We start from the raw sequence: 24,258 nt of genomic DNA on the forward strand, positions 1-24,258 counted from the left end.
GTGGTCCCTCAGGGTGGACCCCCTGGTGCCTCAGGGTGGAACCCCTCACCCACGGGCCCCCCATGCTCAGCGCACTCCTTGGCTGCTGTCTGTGTTTAAGGGGGAAAAGTCTGAGTATCATTTAAAAGTTATCCTTCCTTCTTGTTTGTTGCGACTATTATTATTGCCATCATTACTCTTACTAAGGCCGCAGTGAACAGTCCATGCTTAGTGCCGAACTCTTTTCCCGAACTCTTTTCCCTGGAACACTCATTCAGAAGACCTTACGTGGCCAAGTAAGTTTGGAAAACTGGTGCCTACCGTATGTTTTGCTCAAAGATTTACAGCAGATCGGAGTCTTTTCCAGACTCTGGGAAGTTCCTGCAGGGAAAAACTGTTTAGCCTAGCAGTTCCTAAATGTGTTTGATCCCATGACATTTATTTCCCTAACACTGATGAATTCTCAGTTCTGTGGGAACACCTTGAGAAGCTGTGCCTCCGAGGAAATTTCTTAGAAGCGGAACTGTTGGAGCAAAGCATGTGATTGCTTATGAGGCTTGCATCCTGGACCGAGTTTTTGATGGTCGCGGCTGGGCACGCCGCCCTTCACCACGCTCCCAGAGGGGTGTTCTGGGGTCCAGGCTGGCCTCGGAGGCAGTCCCCCCGCACCTGACTCTGTGCAGTCTACGAACGTATGCAGGCGAGCTACAGAGGCAGGGGGCTGTGGGAAGTTGAGAAACGTCTGTTTGGTTTGTAAAGAAGGTGGGCAGGTGGGCAGGTGGGGACTCCTTCCGCGCATCCAGCCTGAAGACCCAGCGCTGGCTGGTGGCGGGAACAGCAGGGAGCCCTGTTCGCCTGAGTTGACCCTGATCCACCCAGACTCCCTCCTGTTGTCTCTGAGCCACAGGAGCTGCTGCAGGGCCAGAGGGGGCAGTACTCCGGGCGAGACAAGAGGAGGCCGAGGTGCCCACCGCTGGAGCCCATGGCTTGCGTGTCGGCTCCCTGCGCTCAGACCCGCTGAGGCCAGAGCCTCTTTCTGGTCTGCGTCCCATCTTGTCTCCTCTGGGTGTCTCCCCTCCAGCTGTAGGCCTGTTGAAGGCACTTGGCACAGAGCCGAGTCCACAGGATGCGACCACCTAGTCGTGCCCCGTCCGGGGGACGCTATCCCATGGAGTGCCCTTGGGCCATGCCCGGGAGCACCGGGATAGGCCTGGTGTGTACGAGTAAACTGAGTCACTCAGGCCGAAGTTACCTGCCGCTGACCAAGCCCCACTCAGTGCGGCACAACGTTAAAAATGTTTGCACATTGACTTGACAAGGTCAGGCACTTTTTCAAAATATTGTAGTTTCGGGACACCTGGGTGGCTCAGTTGGTTCGGGGTCCAAGTTTGTGAGTTTGAGCCTGGCATCAGCCTGTGCTCTGACAGTGGAGAGCCTGCTTGAGATTCTCTCTCTCCTTCTCTCTCTGCCTCTCCCCTGCTCGTTCTCTCTCTCTCTCTCTCTCTCAAAATAAGTAAATAAACTTCATAAAAAAAATACTGTGGTTTTTTCCACACTTTGATATCTATGAATTCTTAATTTTTATTATTATTATATTTTTAGATGTTTATTTTTGAGAGAGAGACAGAGCATGCGCAGGGGACAGGCAGAGAGAGAGGGAGACAGAGAATCCGAAGCAGGCTCCAGGCTTTGAGCTGTCAGCACAAAGCCCGATGCGGGGCTCGAACTCACAAGCCATGAGATCATGACCTGAGCCGAAGTCAGACGCTTAACCGACTGAGCCACCCAGGCGCCCCTGAAAATGCATTTTAAAAGGAGGGTTGGGGGGCGCCTGGGTGGCGCAGTCGGTTAAGCGTCCGACTTCAGCCAGGTCACGATCTCGCGGTCCGTGAGTTCGAGCCCCGCGTCGGGCTCTGGGCTGATGGCTCAGAGCCTGGAGCCTGTTTCCGATGCTGTGTCTCCCCCTCTCTCTGCCCCTCCCCCATTCATGCTCTGTCTCTCTCTGTCCCAAAAATAAATAAACGTTGAAAAAAAAAAAATTTAAAAGGAGGGTTGGTAGTTCTGCTGATTGTAAAGCCTGTGGGAATAGGTGTGGTCCCTCCTCCCCCAGATACAGAGTCTGTGCCTGAGGGTCCCCGTTGGCAGCCTGTTATTGGAGACTTGAGGGAGGGCAGGAGTATATATGTCTGGGGGGCTGTCCACGGACCCTGAGTATCCCCTGATCTTTGTTCTTTGCATCATACCTCTCAGTGTCGTGTGATTATCGTGGTGGCCTCTTCCAGTGTGTTTTAAATTAATGATTGCCGAGCTATTCAAGAGTAGCGCTTTTTCTCATGAGGTGGTCCTTAGACTAGCTGAATTAGAATCACCTGGGGTCGGGAATGTATTAAAATGCAGATTCCTGGGCCCCTCCCCAGACCCACCAGGTTGGCACCTCTAAGGGTGGGGCTGTGGGATTTGCATCTTTAACAAGTTCCCTGGGTGATTTTTTTTTCTTTTAATTGAAATATAGTTGACACACAATGTTACGTTAGTTTTCCAGAGTACAACATAGTGATTCGACAAGTCTGCACATTACTCCGGGCTCCCCATGGTGAGCATAGTGACCGTCCCCATACCACGCTATTACCTTATTTACTGTCTTCCCTATGCTGTACTTTTCATCTCTGTAACTTACTAAGTTTATAACTGGGAGCTTATACTTCTGAATATCCCCTTCACCTATTTTGCCCATCCCCCCCCCACCCCAGTTCTCTGCATGTAAGAGTCTGCTTGTCTGTTGTTTTGCTCTTTCAGATTCCACGTCTGTATGAAATCACACGGTGTTGGTCTTTCTCTTTTCTCTGACCTATTTCACTTAGCATAATACCCTATGGGTCCATCCATGTTGTCGCAACTGGCAAGATTTTATGCTTTTCTATGGTCAAGAAATGTTCCATCGCGTATGCGTACCACTTCTTCTTCATCCGTTCATCTGTCAGTGGGCATTTAGGTTGCTTCTGTATCTTGGCTATTGGAAATAATCCTCCAGTAAGCATAGGGGTGCGTGTTATCTTTTCAGAGTAGTATTTTTGTTTTCTTTGGGTAAATACTCAGTAGTGGAATTCGTGGATTGTATGATACTTTTTTTAATGTTTTGAAGGATTTCTGTACTGTTTTCCATAGTGGTGGAGAGAGAGGATTAACTGCTGAAGGTCCTCAGAAGAAGGCCTTTTAGAAGGCTCCCAGAGGGAAATTGCATACGTGTTCTGGGAACTGGCCCTTAGAGCCATCACGGAGGCTCTGTTGTGACATCTGCATCCGCAGACTTGGCCAGGCACTTGGGATCCACCGAGGAATTTCCTGGGATTACTTTCAGATATCCCTCTTGCAAACGGATTTCTCACTGCGTCTTCCTCAGACCCGGGGGTTCGGGGGGGGGGTGCCAATATTTAACCTGTGTGACCTCTCAGATCCCAGAGCTGCCCCCGCACCCCCCCAACCATGCCCACCCCGTTCTCCCTTTGCCCCTCCTTCACTCTTTCCAGCTCTGGCAGCGTATCTGCCCCTTAGATATTTTCAGGAGCTGAGCCAAATCCACGAGAAGTCCCAAGTACGAAGAGAGCTGCGAAGCTGGAGAGCGTGTTTGGGAGCTCGGTGCAGAGGGGCTCGCTCCGTAGCGGGGAATGCGGGGCTTCCCATACTCCCCATCCACGGCAAGGTCATCCCTGGAGAAGGGTCGCCCCTTGTCTACTCTCCCATACCCTCCCTTCTCCCAGTCACCCCTGCCCTGCAAACACCAGGGGTTCAGGAGAGCCAGGGCATGAGCTCGTGTGCTGCAGTGTCCTAGCCCCGCGGGGTCCTCGGGACCCGCCCGAGCCTGTCCCCGAAGCCCCTGCGCGCATGCGCACTACGTGTCGTGGCCGTGTCGCGGCTGGGCTGAAGGGAGCTGCCGCCTGCTTTCTCTGCTCATCGCCTCTCAGAGTCTCTGCCAGGCCGGCAGCTGCACCCTGCATGGACGCATTAGCAATTGTGCAGGACGCAAAAGTTGTGGCGAATTCCCAACACGTGACCTTTTTCCTATAGATAATGGTTGTTTGATGCTTCTAGAGACCAGGGACATTGACAAAGTGGGCTGCAAAGTGTGAGGCCTGGGTGCGTGGATGCTTATGTTCAAACAGCATGAATTTGGTGCCAGTGAAAATTCTAATAAAGGGTAAGGGTAGGCTGTTTATCTCTGGTGGGAGTATGGGCTCAAATATGAATCTTTATTAAATTTTTTTAATGTTTATTTTTTAGAGAGAGAGAGAGAATGCGAGTGGGTTGGGGCAGAGAGAGAGGGAGGCACAGAATCCGAAGCAGGCTCCAGGCACAGAGCTTGATGTGGGGCTCGAACTCACCAGCTGTGAGATCATGACCTGAGCCGAAGTCGGCTGCTCAACCAACTGAGCCACCCAGGCGCCCTTCAAATATGAATCTTATCATAAGAGAAACACCTGGCACTGGTAGACCAGTAATACCTTTACATTTTCTCCCCTTTTTACCATTTTCATCATTAAAAAAAAAAATTTTTTTTAAGTTTTATTTACTTTTGAGAGAGAGAGAGAGAGGACAAGGTTGGGGGCAGAGAGAGAACCCCCAGCAGGCTCCATACTGTCAGCATGGAGCCCGTCGCAGGGCTTGAACTCACCAACTATGAGATCATGACCTGAATCAAAACAAAAAGTCAGATGCTTAACTGACTGAGCCACCCAGGTGTCCCCCCACCCCCATTTTCACCATTTTTAAATACCTTGGTCTTGAAAATTGTATGGGTGGCTTAAAAAATCTTTAGCTTAACAAACATTCTCACAAAGCAGATCTGTCCATTTCAGAAGCTGTGCCCTGGCACCTGGGTATAAAGGGAAAGGGGCGTTGAAGCGATGATGTTGGTCTGTTGGTGTCAACGTATCGCATCCCCAACCCGCCATGTTGTTCTGTCTTGCAGGTGATTTTCAAAGCCAAGTCAAAATATTCTCCAGAATTACTCAAATACCGGTAAGTACCCCGGGGGGATTTCCATCCGCGTCCAGCAAATACGTTTTTGACTACTTAGTACTCGGCGAGGCACCCTGAGGCAGAAATGTAGTCCTCGTCCTTGAGAACCAAACACTCTGTAAAGAGGTCCTTAACCAACACAAAAACTCACAGAATCAGGCACAGCGGTGGTTGTTCAGGAGCAGGAGCACTCTCTGCCTCGGGCTCTGTGCACTGTGAGAGTCACGGGAATTTTGTGGGAGAAGTCAGTCTGTGCTGAGCTGAGAGGAGAGGCTCATAATCTGGAAGGAAATGCCTTAAATCACATGCCATGTTTATGTGAAGAGGTCGATAGGCATGTTTTTCTGTGGAGAGGGCTCATGGGTTTCCCAGAATTTTCAGAGAGGTCTGTGACCCCAACACCCTCCACCCCAACGGCAAAGAACCAGTGGCTTAAAGAATGTGAGACTTGGTCAGGGGGAAAGGGAGACCAGGCATTCGGAAGGGGTGAGGCCAGCATACGGTGTTCTGATGTCCTTGCCCGGGAGGGCCCCACTGCCATGGGCGGACGTTTCTGAAAAGGCGACTTTGGCCAGTTACCTCCTTGAATCAAAATGAGAATGTGTTTCCTTTGTTCCTTGAGAAGTGTGTAAAAATGTGTGCCTCTTATGTTTTACGTAAGTATATAATTTGAAATGTATAAATGCTTTCTGTTTAAAATTCCAAAGATGTACTTTTATTCAGTTGTAATTGACATACAATGTCGTGTTAGTTTCAGGTGTACCACAGGATGATTTGATATTGGTATATGTGTATTGCAAAATGATCGCCTCAGTAAGTCTAGTTAACCTGCATTACCATCCATGGTTACAAAAATTGTTGTTTCTTGTGATGAGAACTTTTAAGGTCACGGAAGTGCGTATTTTGATCTCCCATTTTATATCCAAGAAAACTGAAATTGAGGAAGTGATATGACAGTACTCAGATCAAGAGACAAGTCTTGGCCACGTTTCTTTTTTTTCACCTCATCTTGATGTCTTTGTTCACTACTTTGTGCATGTTTCTACCAGACTACTCAACTGGGATTTTAGGGTCCACCATGAAATAATGTTACTATTATAATATATTATATAATAGTAAATGTGATATATAATATGATATATAATATAATATAATATAATATAATATAATATGATATGATACGATATAATATATAATATTATTATAATAAGGAGAACCATTTAAAGGAGCAGTTCCCAAGTTAACTTCTCCGGAAGCAAAGTACCTGGCCTTTCCTCCGCACCTATAATCTCTGCCTCCATCCTCTTGACTCTGGAAATGTAGATCAGCTTCGGGGACTGGGGAGCCAAGAATGGGTGAAGATTGGGGTGGAGGAAGAATGTTCTGATTGGATCACGGAGCTGGTCTTGTCTTGGAAGCAGTTGGTTGAGCCTGGGGTAGTAAGGTGTCTTCTCGAAGTGAAATCCCAAAGCACTGGTCAGAAAATTTGCAGCCTGAGCACTTGGGGGATGGGATTCCTTTCGGTGAGAAGATGAGTGTGTGGGGACTGTACTTGATTCTGGAACCAAAGTGCAGCCAGTAGGATAGGCTGTTTCTAGTGGGAGGGGATTTGCAGAAATGAAGGGAGGAGACCAGGAGAAACCCGGCTGGATGCGATGCTTGGGCTGGAGAAGGCATAAGAAGCCAGGAGGGGTAAGGTTTCAGTGGGAGAAGCCTGTTAACTCCGGTCTGATAATAAATCCTCAGAGTTATTCGTGTTTATCTCTTCTATCTCCTCTGCTTGATTCCCCATTTCCTTAAGCCAGATGCCCCTGCAGACATTTCAGGCCATGATTTATCCCTTGAGATGCTTTGATACATTGGCTCGTAAATAGACTGGCTTTTCTAATTGAATCATGACGCATTTGAAATGAAACAGTAGCCCTTAGTCTAGAACTAGTTGCAACTCCTCACGCCAAGCTACTCCCATAGCAGTTCGATGTTGTTGTTGTTTTTTAAGCTTATTTATTTACTTTGAGAGAGAGAGGGAGGGAGGGAGGGGCAGAGAGAGGAAGAGAGCGAGAGAGAATCCCAAGCAAGCACTGTCAGTGCAGAGCCCGATGCAGGGCTCGAACCTACGGGGCTGGGTGCTCGAGAACGCTTTGACTTTAAGCCTTTTAAACTGTTTTCCCTCCATCTTTGATTCTTTTGTTGTTGTTGGTAAGTAAAAATGTAATGAGCCAGGCTTTGCTTTTCCGGTTCTGTAAGGAATCGAAGATCTAAGAAGAGAAATGGAAACGACGCTTTCTAATCCGTTAGCGCCATCCCCTCCCCGAAGGAGGTAGCCAAGTAGCAGAGTTCTGTCGTGTTGCATTAGCTGGCACTTCTGTCCCCAGGCCCGCGTGGGCAGGACTCTAGGAGCCACCTCAAAGGCCCACCGTCTCTGCGCTTGGGGACTAGCCAGAAGCTGATCCCTCTGGGCTCATGAGCAAAGTCGTCTTCCCAGATGCAGGGCCCCACTGATTTTCTTCTCCTTTGGCCTTTCTTTCTCATCATAGGCTGTTTATCCTGACCCTATGGTTTGAATTGAAAGGCAGTAATTCTGGGGGAGAGTGTACAACGTTGTTGCCATGGAAACACACATTTGCCCTAGGATCTGTTCTGCACCCCTGCCCACCATCTAAATCTCTTTTCTGCAGAGCTGCAGACCCAGGAGGAAAAGTGAAGTTTTGTAAGGGTTTTTTGTTGTTGTTTTTTTTTTTGTAAAAAATGATAAAATAGAAAAAGATTGAAAGTTTGGAATGTGGACCTGTGGAAAGAAAGAAACCAAATCTACTGAGCTCCCCCACTCTCCTCCCCACATAACCCCCGTCCAGCCCTGAGGAAACACAGTGATGTTTTCCATCATAGGTTTTCATATACATTTCCCAGGACGGAGTTGTTTTACCACATTGACGATTTAGCTGACTTTTACCTTAATGTTGGAGTAAAAGTACTTTTTCCATATTGTTTCACGTCTCACAACACAGCTTATTGAAGACAAAAACAGGCTTCGGTGCATCTGGGTGGCTCAGTCGGTTAAGCATCGGACTTCGGCCCAAGTCATGATCTCACAGTTTGTGGGTTCGAGCCCTGCATGGGGCTCTGTTCTCTCAGCACAGAGCCTGCTTCATATGCTCGCTCTCACTCTCTCTCTTTCTCTCTGCCTCTCCCCACCCCCCATCTCAAAAATAAATAAACATTAAAAAAAGAAAAAAGACAATAACAGGCTTCTGTTTGGCAGGTGGTCTTAGAAGCACTCAGAGCAGGTCGGGATAGAAATTACGGGGCAGGAAGGTTTTAGGCAGAAAGATCAGCTTGGGTAAAGACAGGGGGAGATGGGGACATCTGTGGGCTTCACGACAACACACAGACTGGCTTAATTAGCATGTGGGGCACCCACCGATTGACCTGGCTCCGTAGACCGATTGGGAGTGTGGCGGAGTAGAGGGTTTAGGGTGGGGTTTAGGGTGAGGGTCAATCTGGACACCAGCACGTTGGTTCTAGACAGAAGGCATGGGACCATGTGGTTGGTGAGGACGGGGAGGGGGGCACACCGGGGAGCAGGAATAAAGAATCTGTTGACCTTGACAGCTGAGTAAACCGGGGTTGTAATCAAGGAAGATCTTTATAGTTCAGGAGTCTGCAAAAAAAAATGACGGTGCCTTTCATAGAAACGGGAAAAGAGAGAAGTGCTGGAGGAGGACCGTCGGGAATTAGGCTTGGACACGGTCTGAGGCGACAGGGTGGCAGCTGTTTGGAATGTGGGTCTGGTCGTAGGACGGGGGCAGTGGCTCAGGACAAGATCTTTATGAACCTGGTCGTACAGAAGCTGTAAGAGTGAACGTATTTCCTAGGGAACGGGGGGTAGAGGAGAGAGCCAAGGATGTCATCACTTTGGGGGAGGAAGGGGAGGAAGAGGAACCAGGGGCTATCCAAGGGGCAGGCTCAGACAGGGGAACGTGAGGCAGGTGAGGGCTGTGGAGTGATGGACAAGGGAGCACCAGGAAGGTGGGGCAAGATGGCGGCCAAGAGTTGACACCTTTGGGTTTGCCGCGTGGGTCATGGGGGCCCGGGAGAACGTGGGGTCAGCAGGGGAGGACCTGCGGAGGAAGGAATGACAGGAAGAGGTAAAGACTTTGTGGGCAATAGGAGAGGCTGGGGTGAGACCTTGAGGCTCCGTGGCGTGAGGACAGAGGAGAAACCAGAAGGCGCAGGACCCGCTGGATTCCCACAGCAGCTCTTTGAGGCAGAATAGGAATCCTCATCTCTGTTTCGCGGATAAGGACACGCAGCCCAGAGTGGCCCAGAGACTCGCCTGACGTCTCAGCTCCATGTGTCGCCCACACCCTTCTTCTCTGGGTCACGCCGGGCAGGTGAGGGCAGGGCAGCGTGATGGAAAGGAGGGAGGGTGTGGCGGAGGCTTGGTTGCAAACCCAAGGTGGAAACGTGTGGCAGGGAGGCACCCCATACCAGCTGCCCTGGGTGCCACACGGTCGGTGTTGAGTTATGTCTGGCTTCCTCACCCTTTACTTACACTCTCTTTCTCCCTCTGCCCCTCCCTCCGTGGGTCCCGTCAGTGCCATGAGGTCTGGAGCTGGGACTATGACCCGGGATTCTGGGTCCCGGTCTGTAACAGCTTTTGAAGACACCGGTGTCATTCTGTAGCTTCCAGACCACTTCGAGCCGACGGTTTCCATCTTTTGGATTTCCAAATGTAGTCCAGTTAGACCAGTCTGGTTTTGAGCCAAGCAGGTCTGTTCCTTGTTTGCATATCTGCCGAAGGAAGCGAAGGGTATGGGCAGTCTTGAAGATAAGCGTGAGGCTGCTGATTTTGGTTCTAGTAAATCCGAGAAGTCTTTCTGTAGACCTTGCACCAGTCACCCAGGACATGAGGAGATCTGGGAAACTACAAGATAAAACTGGCAGCGACCTAGACATTTTGCGTCCGTTCAGCCTCGGGCAAGATGCTTGGGCAGATTTGCATCGCTGCAGAATACTGCCTCAGTAGTGAGTGTTTCCGGGTCAATGTGAGCACCACCCAGACTGCCCCCTCCATCCGTGACTTTTTTGGGGGGTACAGCCTTGTATACACACACACTTAGTCCTCAGCAACACCCTGCAAAGCAGGTGTTATTTAGTCTGCGTTCAGATGACGAGGCTAAGGCTCCCACGGGGTGGTTTTGCCCAGGGTCACTGAGCGCAGCCTTGTGGGTGCCCCCCTGAGACCCTCCTCTGACCTGGAGCCCACGCGCTTCACTCTCAGCGTGTCCTCGTGAGGAGTGAGCGCTCAGCGGGGGCTTCAGTCCAGACGTGCGCTGTCCCACCCAGTCCGCATGGCCTCCCGGAAGCAGGGAAGGGTGACTCCGAGGGCACCTTCCTGAGGGCACAACATGTAGTTTTATCTGTAATTTTTTTTTTAATTTTTTTTAACGTTTATTTATTTTTGAGACAGAGACAGAGCATGAACGGGGGAGGGTCAGAGAGAGAGAGGGAGACACAGAATCCGAAGCAGGCTCCAGGCTCTGAGCCGTCAGCCCAGAGCCCGACGCGGGGCTCGAACCCACGGACCGCGAGATCGTGCCCTGAGCCGAAGTCGGCCGCTTAACCGACCGAGCCACCCAGGCGCCCCTTTTATCTGTAACTTGAATCGTGGAACAGCCACCTCCGAAATCCGCCCTCGTAGGTGTTGGATAACCCTGGTACGTTCTGTTTCTGGCAGCCAACCAGAAAGCACCGCGGTTTCCTTCCGGATGGATCCGGAATGTACAGCCAGCGTGCAGGCAGCGTCTGACGCTTCTCACTGGTCCCTTCCAGGTTACCCCTCTACCTGGCCTCAGTCTTCGTCAGCCTCGTTTTCCTGTTGGTGAATTTAACCTGTGCGGTGTTGGTGAAGACGGGAAACTGGGAGAGGAAGGTCATCGTCTCCGTGCGTGTGGCCATTAATGACACTCTCTTTGTGCTGTGTGCCGTCTCGCTCTCCATCTGTCTCTACAAAATCTCGAAGATGTCCTTAGCCAACATTTACTTGGAGTCTAAGGTAGGTGGAATGACGGTCAAGATCCCCTCAGTAAACTTACTCCGAAAATAGTTTCCTGGTTGCAAACAGACAGCTCAACAAATACCTTTCACGCCTGCCCTAGAAATGATTAGCCGTGCCGTGGTGGCCAAAACACAGAGCTGTGTAGTTCGTGAACTTTGTACGCAAGGAGGGTTCCGTTCGAGCTGGCTCCACGGAACCAAGAGTGCAGAATTACTGGCAGAGAGGTCATCTCTGGCTTATAGATACAGTGTTTAAAGGACTTGGCAGGATTGACCGTGCTGATAATATTCGTAGAAACACACACCCAGTGACCGCTGTGCTCCAGGCACTTTTATAGAAGATAAGCGTTCTACACGGGGAAGCTAATGTAATCCTCACAAATCCCTGGGGGGAGGTATGATTCCCCACTTCGTGGACCGGGGGGCCAGGGCGCAGAGGTCAGTAGCTCGCCCTGGGTTGCACACTCAGTGGATGCTCAGCTCAACTTGGGACCCGGCAGGCTGGCCCCGGGGTCTGTCAGGTGCGATTCACGCTCCCCTCGGGACCGGCCTGCATGTCAGGGGATGGTGGACATCCCAGTGTGGACAGCGCCCCCTGGGGTTCGGAACAACGTCTCTCTCCTGCTGGTTGGTCAGGGATGGAGGCAGATGCTATGAGAGGGAGGCTCCTGGCCCCTTCTCTCGCTTTGCTGCTGTATGGCACAGCCTCGAGTCTCTGTTTTCTCCTTCCTTTCCCTGGAGTTAGAAAGGACAGGGGCGCCCGGGGGGCTCAGACCGTTAAGCTCAGACCATCTGACTTCAGCTCGGGTCATGATCTCGCGGTTCGTGAGTTCGAGCCCCACGTCGGGCTCTGTGCCGACGGCTCGGAGCCTGGAGCCTGCTTTGGTTCTGTGTCTCCCTCTATCTGCCCCTCCCCCGTTCACGCTCTGTCTCTGTCTCTCAAAAATGAATATTAAAAAAAAAAAGGACGGGGTGGATATGCTCCTGGGGCTGTGGTGCCCAGGTGCCCCTGAGCGGCTTGATCCCAAGTTTCCCTTTGTCGAGAAGCTCAGTGAAGTGTGGAGGCCGGGGAGCGGCCCCAGCACACCAGTCACTTGACCTCTCTGGACCTTGGCTTTTCTCATTTGTAACACGGTTGAGCGACTTCCGTAGCTCCCTTGCTTCTCACCTTCTGCGACCGTGTCCTGCGGCAGACCCCCTTGGCTGCCTTCTGTGCCCCGAGGCCCAGCTGGCTGCGGTAAATGTTCGGTCTGCAGACCGTGAGGCAGCTCTGTCTCCGCAGTGTCGTGTCCTCAGCAGTGACCAGTAGATTAAAATCTGTGCCTCTGACTTCAGAAATACAGAGCCGTGGGGCACCTGGGTGGCTCAGTCGGTTAAGCGGCCGACTTCGGCTCAGGTCATGATCTCACGGTCCGTGGGTTCGAGCCCCGCGTCGGGCTCTGTGCTGACAGCTCAGCCTGTTTCAGATTCTGTGTCTCCCTCTCTCTGACCCTCCCCTGTTCATGCTCTGTCTCTCTCTGTCTCAAAAATAAATAAACATTAAAAAAAAAAATACAGAGCCATCACCAGGCATCCTGTGAGTGGCTGACCTCTTGCAAAATCCCAAAAGACTTCAGTACAACCAGAATATGTTGTACCCACCAGAATAGTTCCCACTTACAAGTTCTCTCCCTCCATGCTTTACCTGTGGGTTGTCTCTCTCTCTCTCAAAGTAAGTAAACATTAAAAAAAATTTTTTTACGGAAAAAAACCCCACAAAAATCAGAATTGTGGTTTTTACAGGAAGGGTTAAATTTCAGACTGCCAAAGACCATTTAGGTCACCCCTGTGGCAAACAAGCTAATAACCTACTACGGACAAAATAAAATACTATCTCGTTAACTAGTGACTTCCAAATGCAAATCTCAAAAATCGATTTCAGTTTTTTGGTTATGTTTGTCAACTGTGTGTTTCTAGCTGGCACCCATTGACTGTAAATCGATAGCTTCCTAAATTGGGGCACAAATCACCAATTTCCATGTAATTCCAAGTCCAGAGTGACACTGTGACTCCAGTGCTTCCGGCTTAGAAGATTCTGGACTTTGAGGCAGCGCTCCCTGCCCAGAGCCACCATCAGTGGGATCACACTCTCCCAGCTACCATCCTGCTGAGATGGGCTCTCCCTGGGCCACAGGCTGTGCACTGGGCTCATAAGTCAGGGGTCGTCTTGGAAATTGAACGATATAAGCCACTTGACTTTGCGTTAGGCAAATGGCCCATATTTAAGGCATCTCCAAATTGACTTCCAGATTTTGAAGCATCTATATGAAGATAATCTGAAATTTGCAGAGGGGAGGGGCACCTGGGTGGCTCAGTCGGTGAAGCGGCCAACTTCGGCTCAGGCCATGATCTTGCGTTTGTGGGTTCGGGCCTCTCATCAGGCTCTGTGCTGACAGCTCAGAGCGTGGAACCTGTTTCGGATTCTGCGTCTCCCTCTCTCTCTGCCCCTCCCCTGCTCATGCTCTGTCTCTCTCGCTCTCTCTCAAAAATACATTAAAAAATATTTTTTTTAATTAAAAATTTTTAGGGGGGATGTGGGATGCAATGAAGCTTGGGCTTGGGTCTAATGTCTGAGGGTGGAGGCTTTGATGGGGCTCGCGGGCACCATAGCGCATGCCTCTGAGGCATTAGGCTGAACACAGGCCGGGTTCCGGGAGGAGGCCGGTGTCCCGGACCCGGATCGGGCGCAGCCCTCACGGCTCCCGCTCTTCCAGGGCTCCTCCGTGTGTCAAGTGACCGCCATCGGAGTGACCGTCATCCTCCTCTACGCCTCCCGGGCCTGCTACAACCTGTTCATCCTCTCGTTTTCTCAGAGCAAGAACGTCCATTCCTTTGATTACGACTGGTACAATGTATCAGACCAGGTCAGTGGGTGCCGGCGATCTGTCACCTGAACGGCGACTCTTTGCTTCGCAGCATCCCATGTGGCAGAGAGGTATAAGCTCCTTGCTTCTGCGGCTAAATAGCTGGGTGACCTTGCCGGTCGCTAACCTGTGTGGTATCTGCATCCTCATCTGTAAAATGGGATCATAGTACCTGCCTTGTTCCAGCTCACATTTCTGAGAGAACTAGGGTATATATGTGCACACACACAGAGAGACACGTGCACACAGACATGCAGGCACACACATGCATCTACTTCTCCTTCCTCCTTTCTCCTTTCTGGGGCTCTTGTCAAGCAGTACTTGAAAAAAATTTTAAGTGCTTCCATATAAATGTGAGATGGTTTCCTTAAAGGGTGAAATTTGCCAAGGGAAAACAGAGTGTATGCAGGTTTCAGAAAATACATAAAACCATGACTTAAAAAAAAAAAAATGGAGCCTGTAAACAACAACATTTGAGGAACTCGAGACAAAAATGACTGGGGTATTAAGGTGTTAGTAAAAGCTCCTTTTAGCAGTTGTCTCCATCTGCTATTCTTCTCATTTAATACATCCTAGAAGCTCATAAATTATAAAGCCACAAACAAAGGTAGCGACGTATCATTTGGGATTCTTGTCCAAATGAGAAAGACTGAACGTAAGTCATCCCCTCATTTGGGAAATAGCGACGCTTTGTCCTCAGCCGTGGACGGGGTGCTGGGGACACAAACGTTCAGACTCCCTCCCTCCCTCTCCACTGAGGAGAACACACACACAGGCCATTACAAGAGACAAACAGAACTTCTGTTTTATGACAGGAGTCTACTGGATTGAATTGCAAAAGCCCTTAACTTTTCCTGGAAAAATACTGAATATTCAACCATATACAGATGCACTTCTAAAAATCCCAGTGGTGCTCAGTACCTGGGCCGGATTAAGACCCTGGAGGAAGGCACTAAATGACCACAATAAACACGTGAGGACAAAGGGAAATTCAGGACAGGCACATGGAAGGTGTCATAATTAGAAAAGATTAAAACAGCCACCACCACCCAAACCAATACCACACGTGCAGGATGGTAGAAAGTTGAGCACTGCTGAAGGTGCGCCCTGTTTTGAGAAAATCAAACATAAAAATGTATTTTTCCTGTTGGTGAATTTAACCTGTGCAGTTAACCAGTGTGTTAGCTAAGGGCAAAGTGGGTTTAGGATAAAATCTAGACAGAGAGGTGTGCCTGGGTGGCTCAGTTCGGTTAAGCGTCCAGCTCTTGGTTTCAGCTCAGGTCATGATCTCACGGTTTGTGGGTTTGAGCCCCACATTGGGCTCTGTGCTGACAGCGTGGAGCCTGCTTGGGGTTCTCTGTCTCCCTCTTTCTCTGTCCCACTCCTGCTCTCTCTCTCAAAATAAATAAACTTCAAATATACACACACACACACACACACACACACATATACATATAAACTTTAAGCAATAATAAATTAGAGACTTATTCGTAAGACAAAGGATCTCATGGAGTAAAATATACATAAAACTTACAATTGTAACCATTTTTAAGTGTACAGATCACTGGCATTAAGCACATTCCCATTGTTGGGCAACCATCACCACCTTCTGTCTCCAGAACTTGTTCATCTTCCCAAACTGAAACTTCATATCCATTAAACAACAGAGATTAGGTTTTAACAAAATAATTATTTCAATTTTTCTTTCAGTTAAGGGCTTCTGGTGATAACAAATTTAAAATACCACGACCTTGAAAGTCCTGTTGTTTTTTTTTAGGGGGATGGTGGTTCACGAGTAGCTAGACTTGTGGGTTGCAACTGAGAGAATCTAGGAGCAAATCTAACAGGTGGCCACAAGCTGCCCGCTATTTGTGTAGAATGAATAGAAGGGACGGTGTACTGCGGAGATGTAGCAGAGATGGGACTGGAGATGCAAAGCTCGAGAGGGATCCTTCCGAGAGTGGCATGGTTAGTGCTGGTTACTGTACTTCGAATCCCACGTAATGGAGAAGGCAGACGGATCGAGTTGAGGTGATTGGCCAGCTATGGCCCGATTTTGGCACACTGTCTAGGTTTGAGATGCTGGCCTCTCTGGTGGAGTTGCCCAGACACGACCACGTGTGCTTCTCACAGGCCCTGTGCCCTGCAGGAAGGGAGGGACCACGCGCCAGGCCCATTCAGCTGTCTCACTGGTCCGGACAAACGTCCTGGACTCTGAACAGTTGTTTCCAGACAATCTAGCCTGCGCAATTGATGGGTTGGGGCTCCTGGGTGGCTCAGTTGGTTGAGCATCCGACTCTTGATTTTGGCTTGGGTCACAGTCCTGGGGTTATGGAGCCCATAGGGGATTCTCCCTCTCTCTCTCTCTGCCCCTCTCCCCCGCTTAAAAAATTCACGTGTTTATCCTAGGGATGAGACAAAGGGTCACAGTTACATGCCGCTCTTAAAAATTGGGGAGGGGGTGACATAACGTCTCATTATTTGATTGTTGAAGGAAAGAAAATCAACTTAAATTCAGGAGACTTAATTAGGATATGAGGAAGATTTTGGAGGCTGGAGTAGTAGAACATCAGAGACGGGCAGTTTCTTTCCTTGATTCTCTTGAAGGTGATAACTGTCTCTCCTGTGTGGCTGAAATAAGCCCCCACCTGAGGTCTGGACCATTAGTCTTGCCTGATTTCAGCACGCACGTCGTAGCGTTAGAATTAGTCTCTGTTCACGTTAGGAAGAATCCGATCGGACTTCTTTCCTCCGCCCTCAGTCTGGTGACTCCATTTCCTCTCTTTTCCGCAGGCGGATCTGAAAAACCAGCTGGGGGATGCCGGATATGTGGTGTTTGGAGTGGTTCTTTTCGTGTGGGAGCTCTTACCCACCACCTTGGTCGTCTACTTCTTCCGAGTTAGAAACCCTACAAAGGACCTTGTGAGTAGACCATTTGATGTTTGCAGAAAACATCTGCCTCTAGTCACAAAACACACAATCAGATTTTCTTCTCAGATTTTCAGTAGCGTGCCTCTTCTGTCCTGTCGTGTTATAAAAATTTCCCGTGTCTGTCTGTGACTGTCTTTTTGCGTAACTCTTTGCGAGGCAAATTCATTCTTCAGCTAATGCTTTTAGTTGTATCTCCGGCCTTGAGGTAGTGATCAGCTGTTTTTCCTAAAGCAACAACAGTGTCATTAGTATCTTAGGCTTGCCTTGGGGCGAACCCCGTCTATAAGCTTTGATTTTAAGCAAAAGGGAAATAGAAAATGGGGCTCCAGCTCCTCACCCCGTGTTGTGCCGGAGGCGTGGTGATACGGAAACACCGTGAGGAGTGCTGACCCCACTGTCCCAGTTTGGCCCCATTTCTGCTCAGCCAGCTTCGCATAAATGTCTTTATGAGGACGGGACAGAAAGTGCACGACTTCCTAGAGTGAGGAAACCCCTGGGAGTGTCGGCTTCGTGAATTATCCCAGCCACTCTAACCAGCCCTGGAATTCTGAGTCGCTGATCTATGAAACCCGTGGAAAAGTAGAGTGAGTGGGTCTTGGCCAATGTGAGCCAAGCGTGGGCGGTAAAGAGAGCAGCGATCCGGTAACCAGCCCGCCGTGTTTTCCCCGCGGCACAGCCTGACCGAGGCCCCCGCAGACCGGGCAGGTGGGCAGTGTTGTTTAGACCTCGAGATCCGTTTCCTCCCCTTGCATGATTTTTTAGGAAGCCGCCCTGCACTTCCTCTGACCTTTACTGGACTTGGGAACAGCCAGAGGCGACTGTAACGGTCAGATCCTAAACACTTTGGGGTCACCGGCGAAGAGACCGGACCGGACGGGCAGGCAGCGGATTCCAGGCCGGGAGTGCAGCTGCATCGCTTTCTCTCCTTTCCTGAAGTCTTCCGGGTGCCTTGCTTGCCTGACTGAGGGATAGTGTGGGGTCTCTTAATCACACTCCCGTGCCCAGCGAGGCCTCACCCAGGCATCATGTGCCTTTTCGTCACTTCCCTGTGTTTCAGGGACTTCAGCACTGGGCTCCCTAAGCCCAAGGCAGCCTGAAGGAGAGAGTAGGTGTCCAAATTTAACGAGAGAAAGGCTAACGTGATAATGTTCAAGGTACTATTTTCTTAAATGAATGCGGAAGAATGTCTCAATTTGTACTCTCAGATCTCATTGTCCAGGGAAATAGGTCACCCTTTTTTTTTTTAATTTTTTTTTTAATGTTTATTTATTTTTGAGACAGAGAGAGACAGAGCATGAATGAGGGAGGGTCAGAGAGAGAGGGAAACACAGAATCCAAAGCAGGCTCCAGGCTCTGAGCTGTCAGCACAGAGCCCGACGCGGGGCTCGAACTCACGGACTGTGAGATCATGACCTGAGCCGAAGTCGGCCGCTTAAACGACTGAGCCACCCAGGCCCCCCTAGGTCACCCTTTTTTTTTTTTTTTAATTTTTTTTTCAACGTTTATTTATTTTTGGGACAGAGAGAGACAGAACATGAACGGGGGAGGGGCAGAGAGAGAGGGAGACACAGAATCGGAAACAGGCTCCAGGCTCCGAGCCATCAGCCCAGAGCCCGACGCGGGGCTCGAACTCACGGACCGCGAGATCATGACCTGGCTGAAGTCGGACTCTTAACCGACTGCGCCACCCAGGCGCCCCGTAGGTCACCCTTAACATACTCTGTGTAGCTGGAGTTACTTGGTTGTAGTGCCTTGAATAGCATTGCTGTTGAGGGCATTTTCTAGAGCAGTGGTTCTTAAACTTTTCAGTCTCAGGATACTTTACACGGATTCATTTTTTTTTTTTTTTTTTTTTTACTGATCTGTAACTAACATATCAATATTTCAGGGGTACAGTGTAATGGTTTGATATCTGCATATATTGCAAAATGATCACTGTTAGTCCAGCTGACGTCCATCACTGTGTAGTTATAGGGGTTTTTTTTCTTGTGATGAGAACTTTCGAGGTCCACGCTCTGAACTACTTTCAAATATGCAGTACACTATTACTAACTGTGGGCCCCGTGCTATGCGTGACATCCCCAGGACCTACTTTATCACTGGAAGTTTGTACCTTTTGGCCCCCTTCGCCCATTTTGCCCACCCCCTATCCTCCACCTCAGGCCAGCACCCGTCTGATCTTTATATCCATGTGGGTTTTCTTGGTTTACTTTTAGAGTCCACCTAGGTGAGATCTTAACGGTATTTATCATTTTCTGTCTGACTTATTTCACTTAGCATAACGCCCTCAAGGTTTATCCATGTCGTTGCAAGTGGCAAGATTTTGTTCTTTTTCTTGGTTGAGTAATACTCCAGCGCATATAGCTTTTCCTTAGCTTTTCATCCATTGATGAACTTTTAGGTGGTTTCCATGTCCTGGCTATTGTTAATAATGCTACAGTGAACACGAGGGTGCATGTGTCTTTTCAAGTTAATGTTTTTATTTTCTTCAGATAAACAGGTAGAAGTGGAATTAAGGGATTGTAGGGTAGTTCAATTTTAATTTTTGGAGGAACCTCGGTACTGTTTTCCCCAGCTGCACCAGTTTGCATTCCCACCAGGAGTGTACAAGGATTTCCTTTTCTTCACATCCTAGCCAATACTTGTTACTTTTTGTCTTTTTCATTGTAGCCATTCTGACAGGTGTGAGGCGGTCGTTCACTGTGGTTTTGATTTGTTTCGATGACTAGTGAGGTTCACATCTTTTCACGTGCCTGTTGGCCATCTGTAGGTCTCTGGGAAAATGTCCGCTCAGGTCCTTTGCCTGTTTTTAATTGGGTTTTTGCTATTGAGTTGTAGGAGTTCATATATTTTGGAGATTGGATATATGATTGGATAGATTGGATATTTTGGATATTGGATATATGATTTGCAGAAATCTTCTCCTATTCAGTATGTCGTCTTTTCATTTTGTTTATGGTTTCCTTTGCTGTGTGGAAGGAAGCTTTTTAGTTGATGATGTCCCGCTTGTTTGGTTTTGCTTTTGTGTCATTTACTTTTGGTGCCAGATCATTGCCAGGACTGACATCAGGGAGATCACCACCTGTGTTTTCTTTTAGGAGCAGTTTTATGGTTTTAATTCTCACATTCAAGTAGTTAATCCATTTTGAGTTAATTTTTGTATTTAGTATAAGATAGTCGTCCAGTTCCATTCTTTTCCATGTGACTGTCCAGTTTTCCCATCTATTGAAAAGGCTGTTCTCTTTCCATTATGTATTCATGGTTGCTTTGTTATAAAGGGATTGACCATGTAAGCATGGGGTTCTTTCTGCGCCCTCAGTTCTGTTCCATTGATCTAGGTGTCTGGTTTTATGGCAATACCGTACTGATTACCGTATCTTTGTAATATAGTTTGAAATCAGAGAGCGTGACACAGCTTTGTTCTTCTTTTTCAAGATTGCCTTGGCTCTTAGGGGTTACACCGATAAATTATTGAGCACCCCAGAGGCTCTTGTTTGGAGGTGTGTGTGTGTGTGTGTGTGTGTGTGTGTGTGTGTGTGTGTGTAATTTAAAACCAGTGGAGCCTGGGTGGCTCAGCTGAGCATCCAACTTCAGCTTAGGTCATGATCTCACAGTTCATGAGTTCAAGCCCTGCATCGGGCTCGCTGCTCTCAGCACAGAGCCTGCTTCAGATCCTCTGTGCCCCCTCTCTCTGCCCCTCCCCCATCTATCCTCTCTCTCTCTCTTTCTCGGTCTCCTCTTTCTCTCAAAAATGAATAAACATTAAAAAATGCACTAAAAATAATAAACATTACCCTAATTTTTTTTTTATGAGAAAGAACATTATCCAGACCAAAATAGAAGAGTAGCATTGTTTTAAACTTGGGGGGGGGGGGTTTGACCTGCTTTTAATAGAAGACATCTGGATTCTGCTTCTGTTGTAATATGTTGTTTTGGTTGAGTATATGAAGAAAATTCCCCTCACAGAAAGATGTGGTTGCAATGAAGTGGAGTGTTCTAATAAGTTTGAACGTAATTGTGGATATTTTTCTTTGATACACATCAAAACTGACAAGTTGTGGTTTCTTAAAAGGTACCTGCAGTGTGGACTCTAGAACCATACCAGTGAACTTTCCGGATTGTTGTACACGGACATCCATCAGTTTGTCTTGTGCTTTGAATGGATCTTTTACCCGCGCATCGTTTGTAATATGCATCAGTCATCAGGAAAACACTGGCTTACTGAGTTATGCAGATCTTCTAAAATTCATTCATTAAATATCACCACTGATCTCATCAGGAAAATCTTTAAGTATTGGGATGCCCTCTAGCTCATGGTGGGGAATACAGGTTTTCCAAAGCTTTAATTTGGGCTTCAAAGCTCAAATTTGATCAGTGACAACAAGTACCATCCACACATTCTCTTTCATTTACTTTCAAGCGTCCGTCAAATACCCAGGTCCAAAAAAGCATGGTCTGAGTTAAGTTGCACAGAAAGAGGTAGTTAAACTCACACTGCTGTGAGTCTATTCCCAAAAACAGCTCTCTCACAGCAGAAGCGCCGTGTGCATACGTCCCATTTTGTCACATCACATAGTAAAATGACAGGTCTGAGGGGCACCTGGGTGGCTCAGTCTTTAAGCACCTGACTTTGGCTCAGGTCATGATCTCATGCTTCATGAGTTCGAGCCCCACATTGGGGGAGCACGAGCCCTGCTTTGGGAAAAAAAAAAAAAAACACGATCCCTGCTTCAGGTCAGCCCCACTTCTCTCTTTCTCCCTGCCCCCAGAATAAAAAAGGCCCAAGGGTTAAGATTTAATACAACTAATAACTTCCTCTTTGTCAAAGGCAATCTTTTTTTTTTTTTTTGAGGGAGAGAAAGCGGGATGGGGGGCAGAGAGAGAGGGGGGACAGAGGATCTGAAGCTGGCTCTGAGCCGTCAGCACAGAGCCCAATGCGGGGCTCGAACTCATGAATCGTGAGGTCATGCCCTGAGACAAAGTCGGCTGCTCAACCGCCTGAGCCACCCAGATGCCCCGAAGACCATCTTCAGTGGACCTGCTTTACCTGACCGTGCAGTGTGGGGAAGGACGCGGTGATGGCCGGTGCAGTCGATGCCACAGCACTTTGGTTCTCCATTAGTGCCAGTGTTGAGACCACGGAAAAGGCAGATTACATCTTAACACACGAGTTATGAAAACAGTCATGACCTTGCAGAAGATCATCTCTGGGACTTCGAGTCCGTGCACCACACTCACGAGAAGCTCCCACCGACAGTAGCAGATTAGTGAGTTACAGCGACCCTTTATGCCCCCAAGGATATTTTCTCCTAATTTACCACGAGGAAGGGACTTCAGTATGAAGGATGCATGATCCTGAATACAAAAACACGCCTCCTTTTCTACACACGGACTAACTCCAACGAGCAGGTGGCGTGAGTGTCAGATTGGGCTTGGCAAAGCACCAGTGTGCCTAAAACATCCTCAGGCAGAGGACTGCAGACTTAATGCCATTATCGCGTGCAGAGTTTGCTGGAAGTAGTTAACGGCTGTACGGTGCAGTGCGTGTGTGTGCTGGGCCCGATTCTGATCGGCGCTTTAATCCTCACCCTCTGAGATGGAAACTGTTATCATACTTAGATGAGGAAACTGAGGCTCAGGGTCCACACGGCCAGTCGGAGACAGGGCCGGGACCAAATGCAGTCTGGCTCCCAAGTCCATAATGCTCATTACTGTGGTGAGCGGTGGCTCTCCTTGGCATAAGGTTTGGGGAGGCTACATTGCTAATATGCATGGCTCAGTAATACTCTGATTACTGTCTGTAATTCCTGTCGTTGCTTGGAGAAAAAACAGTCTAATGTTGCTTTGGGGCCGGGGGGGGCGGATTTATAATACAACTCGTGTTTCGTTGACTTTAAAAGCGCACGCTGCAGGTGGAGGCATTTCTTTAAAACGTTAGCTACCGCTTGTACCCATCGTCCAGTCAGTATAAACAAGCCTCTGCACTTGGCATCACTAAAACCAATGTGACCGTCCTTGCAGTGTGGCTCCCTCCCGTCCCCATAGAGTCCCAAGGGCGCTCAGTGTCAGCACTGACTCTTAGGCCACGTTCCAGACCCAGGTGAGGATCTCCCGGGTAGGTTCGGGGAATCCACATTTTCAAAAAAAAAGCACCCCAGGTGATTTGAATGCACCGTGAAGTTTGAGAATCTCTGTATTTTTGTTGTTGCTTAAACAGCTTTAATGGGCTAGAATCCCCATACCGTGCAGTTTCCCCATTTCGTGTCTACAGTTCCGTGGTTTTCGGTGTATTCAGATACGTCCGTCCGTCACCACACTTTTGAGAACGTTTTTTATCACCTCAGAAAGAAACCTGTACCCATTAGCTATCACTGCCCATCCCCTGCCCCCAGCCCCTGAGCAACTGTTAATCTGTGTCTATTCATCTGTCTCTTGTGGGCTTTCACAGGAATGGGATCATATCGCGCGGTGTTCCGTGACTGGCTTCTTTCCCTCGGCATGATGTTTTCAGGGCTCATCCGTGTTGCACTATGTGTTAGTACTTTGTTCCTTTTTAGGGCCGAATAACATTTCATCGTGTGGATAGATCACATCTTGTTTATCCAGTTACCCATTGTTTCCATTTCTCAGCTTTATAAAAAATTTTTTTAATGTTTATTTTTGAGAGATCAAGAGAGAGCGCGTGCAAGCAGGGGAGGGGCAGAGACAGAGGGAGACACAGATTCCGAAGCAGGCTCCAGAGTCTGAGCTGTCAGCACGGAGCCCGACGTGGGGCTCGAACTCACGAATCATGAGATCATGACCTGAGCTGAAGTCAGATGTCCAACTGAGCCACCCAGGTGCCCCTCCATTTCTTAGCTCTCAAGAACAGTGCTTCTGTAAACATCGATGTACAAGTTTCTGTGTGAACATACGTCTCATTTCTCTTAGGTATGTATCTAGGAATGCAATTGCTAGGTCATGTGGTAACTCTATGTGGAACTTTTTAAAAATTTCAGTATGGTTAACATATAGTGTTATATTAGTTTCAGGTGTATAATATTGGCAGGTTGACATTCCATCCGTGTCTTAGTGCCCATCAAGATAAGTGTACTTACAATTCCCCTCCCCCGTTTCTCCCATCCCCCACCCATCTTTCCTGTGATAACTGTTCTCTATAGTTAAGAGTCTGTTTTTTGGTTTGTTGTTGTTTTTTTCCCCCCTTTGCTCATTTGTTTTGAGTGAAAATCACATGGTATTTGTCTTTCTACGACTGGTTTATTTTGCTTAGCATAATACTATCTAGCACCATCCATGTTGTTGCAAATGGCAAGAGTTCATTCTTTTTTATGGCTGCATAATATTCCACTGTATATATACACCACATCTT

At 48.5% G+C, this 24,258-nt stretch overlaps 2 protein-coding genes across 4 annotated transcripts in view; one reads left to right on the forward strand and one right to left on the reverse strand.

Annotated features, from left to right (window-relative positions):
• Positions 1-24,258, forward strand: part of GPR137B (G protein-coupled receptor 137B) — a 54,725-nt gene that overhangs the window by 17,178 nt on the left and 13,289 nt on the right. The window contains exons 2-6 of one of the 3 annotated variants that reach the window (XM_030334302.1): positions 4,946-4,995; positions 10,831-11,053; positions 13,809-13,958; positions 16,752-16,880; positions 20,962-21,495. In XM_030334302.1, coding sequence (XP_030190162.1) covers positions 4,946-4,995; positions 10,831-11,053; positions 13,809-13,958; positions 16,752-16,880; positions 20,962-20,997 — 588 coding nt within the window. In that variant the 3' untranslated portion in view covers positions 20,998-21,495. Of the gene's footprint in view, positions 1-4,945; positions 4,996-10,830; positions 11,054-13,808; positions 13,959-16,751; positions 16,881-20,961; positions 21,496-24,258 lie in introns of those variants that run through there. The other 2 variants (XM_030334300.1, XM_030334301.1) reach the window with 2 other exon arrangements.
• The window catches only part of ERO1B (endoplasmic reticulum oxidoreductase 1 beta), an 83,426-nt gene continuing 75,947 nt past the window's right edge, over positions 16,780-24,258 (reverse strand). The window contains exon 18 of the mRNA XM_030334297.1: positions 16,780-17,114. The gene's annotated coding sequence lies outside the window, so the exon portion shown is untranslated. The remainder of the gene's footprint in view (positions 17,115-24,258) is intronic.

Source organism: Lynx canadensis, chromosome D2, assembly GCF_007474595.2.
Source record: "Lynx canadensis isolate LIC74 chromosome D2, mLynCan4.pri.v2, whole genome shotgun sequence".
Taxonomy (NCBI): domain Eukaryota; kingdom Metazoa; phylum Chordata; class Mammalia; order Carnivora; family Felidae; genus Lynx; species Lynx canadensis.